Raw genomic sequence first — 14482 nt, forward strand, 5'->3', positions numbered from 1 at the left:
ACTAAGATAATTAGCCATTTTGACAGTTACGTTATTGGTGATTAAGGTTTTGGTGTTCAAGATCGCAGTTAACTGGTCGGTTTGTTAATGACCTTTTTTGGTTTTAAAAACTAGTGTCAAGTGTTACGACCAAAATTGTACATCATTAACCAACAACACCCCCCAGGATAAACTGGTTCAACCAATTTGACAAGTGGTTGTTAAGTCTATTCTGTATTTTTGACCAAATAAAAATGTCTTCACACATAACACGGACAGGGCGCAAGCTAACCTTCCACCCGAGCGCTCTTTACTTACGTAACCTCGACGCTGGTGACGGGACCCTCGAAGAACGGCAAACACGTTAATCCAAAAAGCTGCACAACACGCAATCCAAGCCACTTGACGGTGCCAGCGTTGGTTTGTTTGTCCATCTGCGTGTCCGTCTGTTGGCGCCATCCGCCAAATTGGACTAGGTTGCAATCTCTGTCTTTTTTCGTCACCGCGTTGACCTGACATCCGTCAATATGACAGCACTGAGGGAAGACAGAATGAGGAAAAGTTTTGCTACGCAACAAGAAGCAAGCATTTAGACCAAGAAAAAAAAAAAAAGAATACAATGGTGGAAACTTATTAGTTGAATCTGTTCCTTAAGTCAATATATCAATGAACTGCATTAAAAATCATTTAAATAGGCATATTTGTTAATAAAAGCTTTTGTTGGGTTTATTTTCCATATTTATTTCCATTTATACACAAATATTTATGAAGCATGGAACAGGACAACCCTGCTGAAATTATTTTTTTAATCCTTTACTGCATTTTTTTTTCCGTAAAATACACTTGTTGAGAAAAATAACCAAATTGACTGGCGAGTGCGCAAATTTTTCAATTTTTCTGACGAGCCGTTGAACAACTTCACCCAAACATCAAGTATCTCCACAGTTACCTTTGCTGGGTTCAGTATAAAAGCCATTCATAAAATCTTTGCATGATCACTGTGTAAAAAAAGCTCAATAGTCGCACCCCCCCCCCCCCCCTAGAATTTTGCACATCTGTCTTTTTAATTCCATTTTCTGCCCAGCGTGGAAGTTCAAGGACATCGAGACATTCCATTTCCTCTCTTTCCCCCTTGCACTAGATTGGATTTTTTTTTTCCTTTTAAATCTCCTTCTAAGCAGAAGGAATTGCACAGGAACGACTCCTGAAGAAGAGCTATCGATTATAACAAACCTAATGTCTCCTCAAGGAGCGGGATCAATAGCGCTAAGCTGGCTCATATCTACTGCGTGTGTGAAGCTAACGCTTCCTGTTTAGAGGTCATCTGTGCACCGCGCACACACAAAGCGCACCGATCGTGCCTGTGCTGTCATTAATGCTTAAGGGTCATTGATTAGTGCAATCCCAGACTGTCAAAATGTTGCTCGATTAAAAAAAAAAAAAGTCTTTATGGCATAAAAATAGGCGCAAAAATAGACACAAAAAAACAAAATGATTGGGAAAAATAATAATCTATTTCATAATGATAGGATGTTAGACACACAAGCATTTTTTTTTGTCTAATTATATGTGGATATTGTCAACAGGCGTCCAGATATTCAGCCACAAGACTTGACTCCAGATGTTGCCTTTCAACCCTCCTGTTGTGTTTGTTAGACAGGAACAGCAGTGATCTCCGAGGGTCAATTTGACCCGGGGTGTATTTAGAAACACAAATGGATCACAATTGTGTATGATCCAAATCCAATTTTTTGTGTTAACCTGTGAATTATGTCCATTTTAACAAAAATAGTAAAATAGTGTCTTGGGTCAATTTGACCCGGAGGGCTGCATATAAACCTTATTCAATACCAGACTATTTTAGAGCTTCTCCAAGCCGAACATAGAAAACCTTAAAAAAAAAAAAAAAAAATCTATATAACTAGAAACCTGATATTGAATTTTTGGAATCCTTAGAAAAAAATATGAAAAAAAGGATGAAAATGTTTTTGGGAGTGAATGAGTTACTTGTAGTACTGTAGTATGCCATTAATAAAAAAAAAAAAAAAAAAAACAACTGTCAACATTATTGGGGAACTTTGATCTGGGATTAGTTTAAAAACATGCAATTAAAAAAAATACAACCGCCATTTATAATTTAACAGCAGCAACATTCTTGGGTTATTTTGATGCAAGACTTGCTCATTTATCAAAACATGCACATTAAAAAATGCGTATAACTGCCATTCATAATTGGACAGCAACAATATTCTTGGGTCATTTTGACCCGAATTTTGCTTATTCATCAAAAACAACATTCTTGGGTTATTTTGATGCAAGATTTGCTCATTTATCATAAACAAGAACATTAAAAACATGCGTATAACTGCCATTCATAATTATACAGCAACAAAATTCTTGGGTCATTTTGACCCAAATTTTGCTTATTCGTCAAAAACAACATTCTTGGGTTATTTTGATGCAAGATTTGCTCATTTATCAAAAACAAGCACATTAAAAAAATGCGTATAACTGCCATTCATAATTGGACAGCAACAATATTCTTGGGTCATTTTGACCCGAATTTTGCTTATTCATTTACAAAAAATGCATACAAATGCAATTTGAATGGGTTTTTAATGGATATGTTTGAAATGGGTCAGTTTGACCCACGCCATAAGGGGGGATTAAGGGGGGGGGGGGGGGGGGGGGGGGTCAAATCAAAATCATTATTTGCGCCGCCACTATTAATATAGGCAATCGAAAAAAGGGGGGAATTGGAGGGCATTAATTAGCCTGCGTGTATATTTTCACTATTTGCCATTTTAACAGTGAGGCTTCGCTGTACGTCGTAATTAAAATCCCTTTATTCTCATTACTCTTCCTAGGAGCTTAACTTGCAAATGAGGGAGAGTTCAGTCAGGGAACACACACATACACACACACACACTCTCTAAATGAGGCATGTGGGGGTGTAAAATGGAAATGTCGTCGCTGTAATATCAGCCTGCGCGACTCAGCACAATCCACAACTGCAGCAAAGTGTGAGTATCAACACTAAATTATTCATCAAAGGTGTTTTTATTTATTTGTTTTTAACAGTCATATTCTTTTCGGGCCGACGCAGTAAGGACAAAATTCTGATTGTTAGCAAGGCGCAGAAAAATAAGGCAGCTCACTAAATTGTTCAATTGACAGCCATGGGGTCTGTGGGCGGACACTTCAGCTGTTTTTACTGATCCGCCTTCATTCTGCCACTCGCATGCCATATGTTGGGCGTCGTTCAGTCCTACTCACTCTGCCGCTCAGCCATGTGCCAACTTGTATTGCTGATGACATTTTGTAATGCTTTTTGCCCAAACTATTCTGGTTTCAAAGTGTTCCGCTGCGGGAAAATTATTGCACTATTTTTCACAGTAGCAAAAATCTATCTTAAAAGTAGAATAACCGCAACAAAGATTGATAATGATAGGTGTTTAGAGTTATACTTCAAAAAGTTGCTCAATGACTGCGCCACCCTTCAAGTTCCCTCTCTAAGGTCTTGCAAATGCTCCTGGTGTATGGTGCAAAAGGACTGTGTTAAAACCTATAATTGAGAACTGTTTCTATGGAAACTTTTTTGTTTGACACATTCACTGCTGTTAACCGGCAGCTATATTAATCGCGAAAAAAACTGAGGGCTGGCGGGGACGGAGAGCTACAGACACCCAGTTAAGTCATGATTTACTTCATGGATGATCTACCTCATGTTGCAAGCCACCCAACCTCTCCCTTAAGGTGTACCTCCGGAAGTCTCAATTTGAGGTCTTGATTGTAAGAGAGAGCAATATTGTCAAATAAAAACCTTCTGATGTTCAGATTTTTGTGTTTAGTCCTGTATTTGTCAAAACAGTTTGCGCAAAATCATTCTAGATAGTTTTGATGGGCAGCGCCATTTTGGAAACTGATGCAACATCCAGTACAGTACTTGCTGTTATTGCTAATGGGTCAACAAGGTCCTGATCCTTGGAATGAAAAGGGCAAGATAAATTACGACCGGATGCAGTTTTATCCGATGAATCATTCGTGTGTATATATATATTTTCCCTCCGCGCTCCGGAGGCACATTTTAACTTTCACGTGGCTCCAATCTGCCGCTTGCATGTCAACTATTTGCCCGTCGTTTTGTATGCCACTTGTGCTGCATGCCATCTGCGTTCCTCTTATGCGTCTCCTGTGCGCCAATTTAATATATGCTCAAACACGGTCCTTTTGTCACCTGTGTATCTCAGTTTACTCACATGCGTCATATAAAGCCAAGATACTTTAACAACTGAACGCCATCTGTAAAGGAGAGGAAGAGCATTTCGATTGTTTTACGTTGTACTGAACATGCACCTGTTTCACCACACACGATCATGAACAAAGCATGGTTGCTATGTGAGGTACGCCAGTGCCCTCTGCTGGTTTTAACGTGCAACAACAGAGGGCAAAGTGGAAAAAAAACTGCAACTGCAAACGTGAACAAATAACCTCACTTTCTTGTGATGAGTGACGATCTATTCCAGGGGATTGCAATCGATCGTAATGGTGATGGTTGATGCAGTCAGGCTTCTTGTATTCTAGAACGAGAGCAAAGTTTAAGTCTACAAAATGTGGCGTTTTAATCACTGCGAGTTTAAACAAAAATGACCTGGTAGTTGGGCTTTTTCATAGTAGAGGTATTAAAACACCGCAAATATTCAGTGTAAAATATTGCTCATTCACACACAAAAAAAAACAGAGACTGTGTAAATTCAGTGAGCTTTATTTTATTTTTTTGAACAAAACTTTCAATTATTAAGCCCAATATTCATGACATTTTCTTTTTGTGCTGTTTTCAACTCAAATCTTTGTAAAATTAGCTTCACTGAAAATTCTGCCAATTGAATTCTGACCAAATTTCCATGGAAATCAAAATAAAAACTTAAAATTTGGAATTTTCCATTTGAATATCTTTCTTTGGGCAAAAGCAAAACAAAATCGAAAACAAGGGCAACTTTCATTTTCTTTTTCATCCACTCCACGAAATTGCGAAGAGCCGCACCCTGTGGTGTACTTAATGCATCGGCGGCATCCTCCTCGCCAGACGGTGATACTTTTAGTCGAATTGGACGCAAACCGTGTGTGCGCTTTGTTTTGAATTCGTCACCGCTGTCAAGGAGGATTCGTGTGCATAAGGGCAGCAAGCGAGCCAATTACCCCCCCCCCCCCCCCCTCCCCCCAATTTAAAACGACCTTAAAGAATGAGACCAATTTAGCTAGTAAACAAATCCAATTATTAAAGAATCTGGCAAGATGCTTTTGTCTCAGTCTCTAAGGTTCTCAACATGGCGACCGCCGGCAGTACTCGGCATCCCATCATCAATCCTTCTTCGAGTAGGACCCGCCTTCAAAACAAAAACAAGCCGGGAGTACTGCCGCAGGACGCCAGGCCGCAGACGGCTGCCAGGTGTCTGCAAAGTTTTGATCCCCCCGCTCGCTCACTCGCTGGTATTTATTTGAATATTTTGTTCAAAACATAAATCCCTCCCTCCCCCCCTCCCCGCCAGATTAGCCAAATTACATGATAGAACTTTAAGGGCCGACGTGAGACGCGAGCGAGCGAGGGGAAACGGCCGTTCAGACGCAGCGAGGGAGTGAGCGGGAACATTTGGTAAAGTCGCTGTTGGTCAGAACAGTCGGAAGAGCATCTCGCCACAAGAGGGAAACCAAACTTTCCACAAAAAAAAAAGCTCAGAGGAGCATTTTTGGAAAATCAGGACGTTAAGAGGACATATAACCAAACCCCCACACAGGAGAACAACAGGGAAGAAATTGAAGCCAGTAACTCAGTCCAAGTTTGCAGTCCAAGCCTTTTAGTCATCCGTCGCCGCCATTCCCCTTAGTTTTTTTTTTCTCTTTTTCAAGGATCCGCTACAGCAACAAGTTTGCGTTGGCGTGGCAGGTACAAAAAGCCGTCCGTGTTATTGCCTGAACTCAACTCTGTGCATTGCAAGTGCCAACCTGTGCCGGGTCGGTTTATTTTTTTTGTGTGTGCGTGTGAAGATGTTGTCGCGTAGTGATTTCCTGCTACATTTTTCTCCAGGTAAGAAGCGTCACTTATGCTTTTCCACACAACATTCTTGGATAAATCAAAAGTGGCTGCACTGCAAGGAAAGCTGCACTGCAGCGAGTCGGACGATCCGGTCCGATCCGGCGGTGGGGCGGGGGTGGAAATTGCGTGACTCGATTTCAGTGCAACTTGCAGTTATGACACTTGGCCTCAAAACTATTCATGCACAATGGGGGTCTTTTCTTTTTGATTCTAATTCTTCTGCCATTTCTAAAATTATAAATAATATCAGAGGCCAATAGGCAGTAATCAAAATAGTCTCCAGTGCCAACAAGTCCATGTGTGTGTGTGTGGGTGGGTTGCTATTGGTGCAGCCGGCCTTCTTGTTAACTTGCTTTAAAACAATCTTAAAATGAAAGTGTATTTACACAGGCTCACAGAGTTAAGTTTGGCCATCCTTAGGAAGATGAGCAGTTTGGGAAGGGGACAAAGGAGAGGGGGGGCAAAAAAAAAAAAAAAAACTCCACCGGTTGAGGAATCCTCTTGACTCAAGTTGTTGATTTGCTGCACCATCTGATTTTTGCCCTGCTGCTGAAGATGAGGAAAAAGTGTCGGGATTTTCTGAAAGCAAACTTCTTTTTCCAACTAAAAATAACGGACAGTCTGGCTTTCTTCTTCGCTAAAACGAACAAACAAAAACACTCCAGTATGTGTGTCCACTAGAGGGGGGAGGGGGGATCCAAGGTTGTCCTGCAATGTTAAGCCAGACTGAAGCGCAGCAGGCCCCCCGGACAAGCAGAAATGAAAAAGTGGTTATGATTGATGACGACGAGGGTTATTACTTCACAACGAGTTGGACTGCTTTCTTAAGGCACTTCATACAAAATGGTTCCAAAACAAGGAGGAAAAAAAAAATGGCAGATGACGTTGGGCGTTCATTTTTGGGACAGCCAGTTGGGGTTTTGGGTGCTGGCTTCATGTTAGATAGTGATTCACTTCTGCGCGCAGGGATATGCTGTCCACTTGGTCCCGCACTTTTCTCATGGGGTGGGGGTGTCTTCAGTGAAAGCGGTGCAGCATTGAGCCTTGTGAAAAGGGTTAAAGAGTTCTTCCACAACGCATCCAATTGACGTTCACATTCCTGACGAAGGCGTTACAAAAAAAAAAAAAAAAAGAACTGTATATCATGGGGGGGAAAAAAAAAAGGCTGGAGTGGGTGGGGGTCCCAAGGGGAATGGTGGATGGACTTCTCTGCAAATGCCAAAAAGAAAAAGTCAATATTAGCAGCCAACAATTAATGAACAACTAAATTGATTACTTTTGATGATTGATTGAATCACTTTGACACTTAGAATTGTCCAACTAATCAGAATTTCAGATAAGACAGCAAATATTAGACTTTAGGTCTTGTGTCAAAGAAAACTGATTATCATTGTGTTTGATTAACCCTTTACTGGGCACGTCGGCGGCTTTTGGCCGATAGCCTGAACAGGCAAAAACTGCCTTTTAGGTACACATTTTTCCTATATTTAAGTCCTAATTTACAAGGCAAGAATTTTCAGGATGTTTGAGAAATTTCGTTACGGACGTTTTGCCTGTTGAGGCTATTGGCTAAAAGTGGCCACCGAGACGAGGAAAGTTTTTTTTTTTTTTTTTTTTTTTTTTTTAATGCTAAATGTTGGTGTCCTGAAAAAAAAAAAAAAAAAAAAAAAAAAGAGAGAACCCTCCTGTGTTAGTACTAGTTAAGAGTCGTGGAGCACGCGTATACTCACTGGCTCATGGCTTAACTTCTTCGCCGCTCTCGCTGTGGTACTCCGCCACATATAAACTCTTGTCGATGATGCCTGGGATGGGCTTGATCTCAGTTCCCAGCTGTTCCTCGATGCCTTTCAGGTTGAAGCGATCGTCGTATGTGATCAGGTTGATGGCCAAACCCAAGTGTCCAAAGCGGCCTGTGTTGAACATGAGGTTTCATTGTACTTTTTTTTTCCCCCACTCGTTTTAGTAAAGGAGGTAAATGCTTCAGGTGATTTCTCACCAGATCTGCCAATGCGATGAAGATACGTCTCTCCCAGCTTCGGAAAATCAAAATTGATCACAACATTCACAGCTTGAATGTCTATACCTCTTGTGAAGAGGTCTGAAAGAGAAACAATGCCGCACATTGAGCATTCACGTTTGAATATTATAGCTAACAGTTTTGTCCCAATCAGGTCATGATGAAACTATGCAGCACACAATCAAAAAAATGATTATTACCTGATGTGACAGCAGGTGTCAGTCAAACATGTTTTACCTTAATCACAATTGTAGCTAATAAGAAAAAAAACGCTAAATTGTTCTGGCTTGCAGACACCTCCGGGTTCTCCTCAACTCGTTGAAAAATCAGTATTCACTAATCCAAGAGGGTGTTGCGACTCACCTGTGCAGACGAGATTTCGACATAGACCATTTCGGAAGTCGTGGAACACCCGGTTGCGATGTTCCTGAAAGAAAAACGGGGAGAATTGAGGTCAAAACCTCTCTTGCGATGACAATTTTAAGAGTGGCTGATAGGCTTCATTAGTTTCAAGCAACTGTAAATGGAAAGACAGAGAAGTGTATCCAAACCTGTCTCATCTTGGCATGGATGTAAAAACATGAGTAACCAAGCTGGGAGATCTTCTTGGCAAGGAGCTCCACTCTTTGAGAGGAATTGCAGAAGATTATAGACTGGTTGATCTGGAGCTAAAAGATAAACGAGACACAGGTCGTTACATTCAAACTAATGTGTTACATTGAAAAAGGCTGGGGCGATTGTTTGGTCCAAAACAAGCAACAGCTCGCCCATGCTAGTATACAATGTTGAAAAAAAGTTTTAAGTTTGCACTTTGTCATTCATTCAATGTGCTTCGCTACATTTGTTTACACAAGTATTTCATGCAAGGCAGACGTTTTGCTCTTCAATTCTATGAGGGAGTGGGGGTGTAATGTTAAATGCAAGCGAATACAAAAGTAAAACTTGTTTTAAATTTCATTTTTACTCTTTTTTTTTTTTTTTTTTTAAATAACTGAGCTTTGTGTAAAGTCGAACCAAAGTCAGTCTTACCCTGGAGAACAAGGTGTTGAGGCAATGCACTTTTTGCCTTTCGGTGACGTAGGCGTAATACTGAGTCACGCCCTTCAGCGTGAGCTCTTCCATGAGGTTGATCTCGTAGGGCTTCTGTAGGTGTGCGTTCTAAAACAAAAGTGAAAAGTGGTTTACAATAGAGGGAGCGAGAGCGAATTAGGGTGCGTTTGTCAAAAAATACCAACTGCCCTAAGAAAGAACCGTGGAAGCTTTACCAGCCTACTGGAGCTCAGTTATTAAAACTGTGACTAAAACCTAATCAAGACCTTTTCCGAATTCAAAGCAAGGCTGGTCTAAGTCCTAAGAGCTGCCTATTTTATTTACAAAGGACACCTTGTGGTGTGCTTTTGATCGTTCAGCAAGATCACGATTGGAGAACTTACCATAAACTTCTGCACGCTGAGGGGGAAGGTAGCAGAGTAAAGCAAAATCTGCCTCTGCTTGGAGAGGAAGCCCAGAATCTCTTCCATCATGACCACGAAGTCCTGAGACAAGAGTTTGTCAGCCTGTTGGCAAAGGAGAGAATGACCATAGATTAGATAAATAATTGGTGTGGGCTGGCAGAAAAAAAAAAAATACATCTCACCTCATCAAGAACAATCATCTGCACTTGACTGACTTTGGCCACTCCTTTCTTGATGAGATCTAAGATCCTCCCTGGGGTGGCGATGACCACATGAACTGGGAAAAGAATGATGACAAAGAAAAATTGTCAAACGCAATTTAGTCAGCAAGAGTCTCAAGCTGGTGTTAAAAAGCGTTACCGGTTTCGTCCAGTCTCATAATGTCATCGCGTAGGTTCGTTCCACCCGTGGTGGCCATCACCTTCACACCTCCCATGTGTTTGCTGACCTGGATACATATTTGGCTGACTTGTAGGGCCAGTTCTCTGGTGGGCACTATCACCAGTGCTGAGTAAATGAGAACAAAAGACTCAAAATTGTACATTTGTTGTTGAAAAAAAATAGCAAAAAAAAAAAGTGGGAAAATATTTTCTCTCAAATGCAAACTTTAAAGTTTACTTTTTGATTGATGGACCATATCATTATGTAATGAAAACTACACTAATCATTTTTACTTTAGCAATTGCAATAAATTGAGAAATTAAAAGAAAAATGTGAGATTATCGCAACAAAACTAATGCTGTAAAACAATTCATGTTAAACTCAAGCAATTCAATAAAACAAAAATTATACTCATGTTTTTTTTTAATAATTCATGGCCATGTTCCTAATCATATAAATTAACAAGTATGTAAAATTAAGTAGGTGTAAAAAGTCTACAAGTCAATTAGCAAATCACTTGAGAAAGTAAGTAAAATTTAAATGGACAAAGTCTATAATCAGGTAAGTTAATAATTTTTCAAGTACCACTAATACCTTGAACACATTTTTCCAGTTGCTGTCGACTGAAAACGACAACGTGCTTCAAAGCTCAGATAACGACCAATCACGGATCAGCTGGCGAGCGTCACATGACCAAACCCAGACCACAGGTTAGCCTTGAGCATGTGATAGCATTTTGTCAACTGCAAGTGGAAAATGTGTCTCGAAAACTATTAAATTACACATGAGGTTATTGAGCCCACAAAACAGACAAAACATGAACTTTTTACTGCTAAAGATGGCTAAATAAGTGCCAAACGTGCCAGACAAAAGAGCAAAGTGGTCTGTAGGCAGACATTCCTTCCTACCTTGTATGTAGTCCTTCTTCAGGTCAATCCGTTCAAGTAAGGGAATGAGGTAGGCTCCACTCTTCCCTGTGCCGTTCTTGGCTCTGGCCAAGATGTCCCTCCCCGACAGCGCAATGGGAATGCTTTCCTCCTACGGGCGCCACAAAATACTTTGATGACGCGCTCGCCACGCGACATGAAGATGCGCTTCTGGTACGGGGATTAACAACGGACCTGAATGGGAGACGGCTTTTCCCAGCCCATCTCAAATATGCCCATGAGCAGCTCCCTCTTTAGGCAGTAATCTTCAAACTCGTTGCCTTTTGTTGCCGTCACATCCTGTTGGAACGCCAGCGGACGCGTTCGTTAGCTCACCGCCGCACTCAATTTGTAATTGATCACGTGCGATCTTCAGGAATTCATTGGCAGTGTTTGCGCTCTTTCTGAAACACTCTTAAGATGCTCCCGAACCATATCTAAATTTAGTCTTATCGTCCGATTTATTTAATTTCTGTTTTTCCAGGGCATTTTTTTTACCTTCTAGTTTATGTGAAAATACGAATTGGAAGGGCAGCAAAAAAGCGCCGGAAAATATTACAATCGCTGAACTAATTTTGACAATTTGATTTGCTTTATAGCACATCACTAAATAGATCTGATCAGCACAATCACTTAAAATTTAGCAACTTGTCCCCCTTTTGTTTTTCAATATTTACAGCTAAGCTATGTTCTAATATCTGAGAATACTATAGTTGTAAATACACAAATTTTCTATTGGATGAAACTGTTTCAAAATAACCAAACATTCCAGAAGATAGTAATTAACTTCATACATTTTTCCATTTAAGATTTTTGGAAGATTTAAAGTTTAAGGATGATTGAAAAAACTACTGATAATACAAACCGAAGTTCTCATTCTCATGTCCTTTGGGGGCAATTTCAAATTTTTCTTCCAGTCATCTCCAGGCCTGTAAAAGTCCAAAGACCCATGAGGATCACATGAAAGCACACACTTGTCATGTTTCCAACTTTCCCCGACACCCAACTTACTTGATGACAGCGTTAGTCGTGGGGGCTGTCTGAGCATTACCATTGTTGATTATGCCTTTCATCTGGTTTAGCGGCTGTTGGGCGGCTCCGCCGCCGCCGCCGCCACCCGGCGCTCCGGCCGGCTTCACGGAGCCCCGTAGCTGTCCGTTCTGGTTCGACAAACCCAAGATAACTGGGTTCTCAGTCCTGGCAGTGCTCATGTTTCGTCCTTAGCTTCTCAGTCCAATAACGATGAACCTCAAATGAGGAATGAATCCACTCAGCTGGAAAAACTCACAATTAAAGGTAAGCCTTCCTTCTTGGGCGCGTTCGTTCTGTACAATGAGTCCACGTATTTATACCTGCCACTAACTACACAATATTGCCGTTTCTGGGACATGAAGTGAAAACGTCTCCTCAATGTTTTTGAGTCAATTTCCGTTCGGAATAGGGGGAGGGGGGGGGGCTTTAGCAGTTCAGTCTGCGTGAGCTTGGAGCCTGACGGCAGGTGTCTGGAATCCAAACTCTTGAGAGGGTTTAGCTGGCTTTCAAGAACGGGCAGACTTGTACGAGCTGGCCATCTCGTGGAGCTCCGAGCCGCTGCGTCCTCTTTGTCGATTTATAATCAACCCTAAAGCACAAAAGTAGTCAGTCATACAACACTAACAGATGAAACAAGTCAATCATGAGTAAAAGATGCACCCCCCCCAAAAAAAAAAAACTATGACATTAGCTGCTAACGGCTAACACCACAATAAGGATTTAAATATAATGGTAATACGTCCCAGACGATACCAAACGGGCTTTACCCTACAAAAGACATTACATAAGGTTATTCGAACAAGCTGGAGGGCAGTATGGGTCGGAAATCCCGGTTCAGCTTGCCCAAACTGGAATATTAATATTCATAATGACTTCAGCGAAATAAACAAAGTACTTCCTGTTTTTCCTACAAAACACTTCTTTGAAACCATCATTAAAAGGTATTTTCCCAACTCTGTGTGCGATGGTCTCCAACAGTTAGAAGCTAACAGCTAACTTGAATCCCTAAAGTCAAAAAAGGTGAAAACATGAAGTTACGTACACTAAGACAGTAAAAGAAAACACTTGACTATGTATCCGATGATACAAAATATCCTTTGATCATAAAAAAAAACATTAAATGTTCCAATGGAGTTCGGATAATAAACGATGACGTAGTAGCGGCTAGCACCTGATAATTAGCTTGGCCTTTAAGGGGAAGTCGCCGAAACACGAAAGCGTGTCTAATATTTTCTAGATTAAGAAAACAACGCGTGTTAAACGACGTTTAAGCACCATGTGTCCGCTTTCGTTTCTTTTTCCGAAACACGAACGACCAACGTCGTCTTGTGGTCGCTAGTTAGCTAGCTAGCTGATTGGCTAGCTGGCTAGCTAGCTAGCAAACGATGGCGAAATACGACATTAAATATTCCCAAACAACACGGCGTAGGTGACTTGGGTGTCCAGCAGATGATTAAACACGCACGTCGCATTCGAGTATACCCGCTCGTTACCTCAAATAAGCGAAGAAAATCGTCGTTTTTTGTTGTTTTTTTCTTATTTTTTTTTAAAGCTTTGTCAAATGGTAGCCGAGAGCACGAATGAGGCTTCTTCTCATCCGAGCCTGCAAGATGGCGTCCACTCGTATTTGAGCCCGCCTCCCACCGCCGCGATCAGCTGATTTCATTTCTAACCTTTTTAAAAATCAAACATAAAATAGATGTTTCGATCATTATCATATCACAAATGGTTTGGTAATACTTTTCGGAGAAGCGGAAACGTGTCAATTGGAGCCGTCGGGATTGTGTTATTTACACTTTAGCCGAAATGTGACGTCACGCGTGGCACGTGACAATTTTTGGCCAAGTTAACAACTGGAACGCGATAGGCTTGATCACTTTATACTTACAAAAAGCACCTGAAATTCATTTCAAAGCGCACAATTTCTTTTTAAAAATTTGATACCTGACTGCGTCTGTCAAAATGCATTACAAAGGCCACTTCATTAAGTACCGTAACCAAGTGTTTCCCAGCATTTAAAACAAGGCATGGTTTTACACTATAAAAATAAAAGGCAAAACACAACAATATCAGCACAAAAATAATAATGCATGATAATGCAATAATTATAACCAATTGTAATTCTTTCAACATACCAGTAGAGGGAGCCAATGTGCCACTAGTGCTCGTAACCAAACACGGAACAACCGTAAGCCAGTAGCCATCAACCGAGCAAAACGGTTTATTTCGTCTATCTTCATCTTTGTATCCGTTTGTATCAAATCCATCATAGTCACATCGTGATATTGATTCTTTTTAGTCTTTGTATCGAGCAGCTCATTGGCGATGATGGGGTTCAATCGCAAAGTGACACGTATCGCACTGGCTTTTAACTTACATGTCTTGGATTGTTGCTTTTGCTCTCACTTGCTTTTATCTGAGATATGCGACTTCTAATTCGACGATGGTCAACTAACAAGTGTGCAAACATTCATCTTGTGAAAGTCAGACATTAATTTCCGTGTACGTACTTTTATAATAACTGTATGTTTAAAATCATGGTTGGAACTATGCATCTTATTTTGTTACAAAAGCAGTTTTGAGTTTCAGACAAACACTT

The 14482-nt window shown here is 40.8% G+C and overlaps 1 protein-coding gene across 2 annotated transcripts; it reads right to left on the minus strand.

Annotated features, from left to right (window-relative positions):
- Nucleotides 1-4728: 4728 nt before the first annotated feature.
- On the minus strand, nt 4729-14038 carry ddx6 (DEAD (Asp-Glu-Ala-Asp) box helicase 6). 2 transcript variants are annotated; one of them, XM_088427387.1, is made up of 14 exons: nt 14019-14038; nt 11863-12472; nt 11717-11780; nt 11047-11151; nt 10834-10963; nt 9905-10051; nt 9727-9821; nt 9524-9646; nt 9120-9248; nt 8642-8758; nt 8454-8517; nt 8070-8171; nt 7804-7983; nt 4729-7282 (listed from the first exon to the last, which is right to left on the minus strand). In XM_088427387.1, exons 2-13 carry the CDS (start codon nt 12060-12062, stop codon nt 7808-7810), a joined length of 1452 nt encoding a protein of 483 aa, XP_088283513.1. In that variant the 5' UTR covers nt 12063-12472; nt 14019-14038; the 3' UTR covers nt 4729-7282; nt 7804-7807. The 2 variants fall into 2 exon arrangements, with proteins under 2 accessions (XP_088283513.1, XP_088283511.1); XM_088427385.1 differs by lacking the exon at nt 14019-14038 and adding an exon at nt 13377-13539.
- Nucleotides 14039-14482: the final 444 nt, after the last annotated feature.

Source organism: Hippichthys cyanospilos, chromosome 11 (assembly GCF_059441005.1).
Source record: "Hippichthys cyanospilos isolate Australia breed blue-spotted pipefish chromosome 11, RoL_Hcya_1.0, whole genome shotgun sequence".
Classification (NCBI taxonomy): domain Eukaryota; kingdom Metazoa; phylum Chordata; class Actinopteri; order Syngnathiformes; family Syngnathidae; genus Hippichthys; species Hippichthys cyanospilos.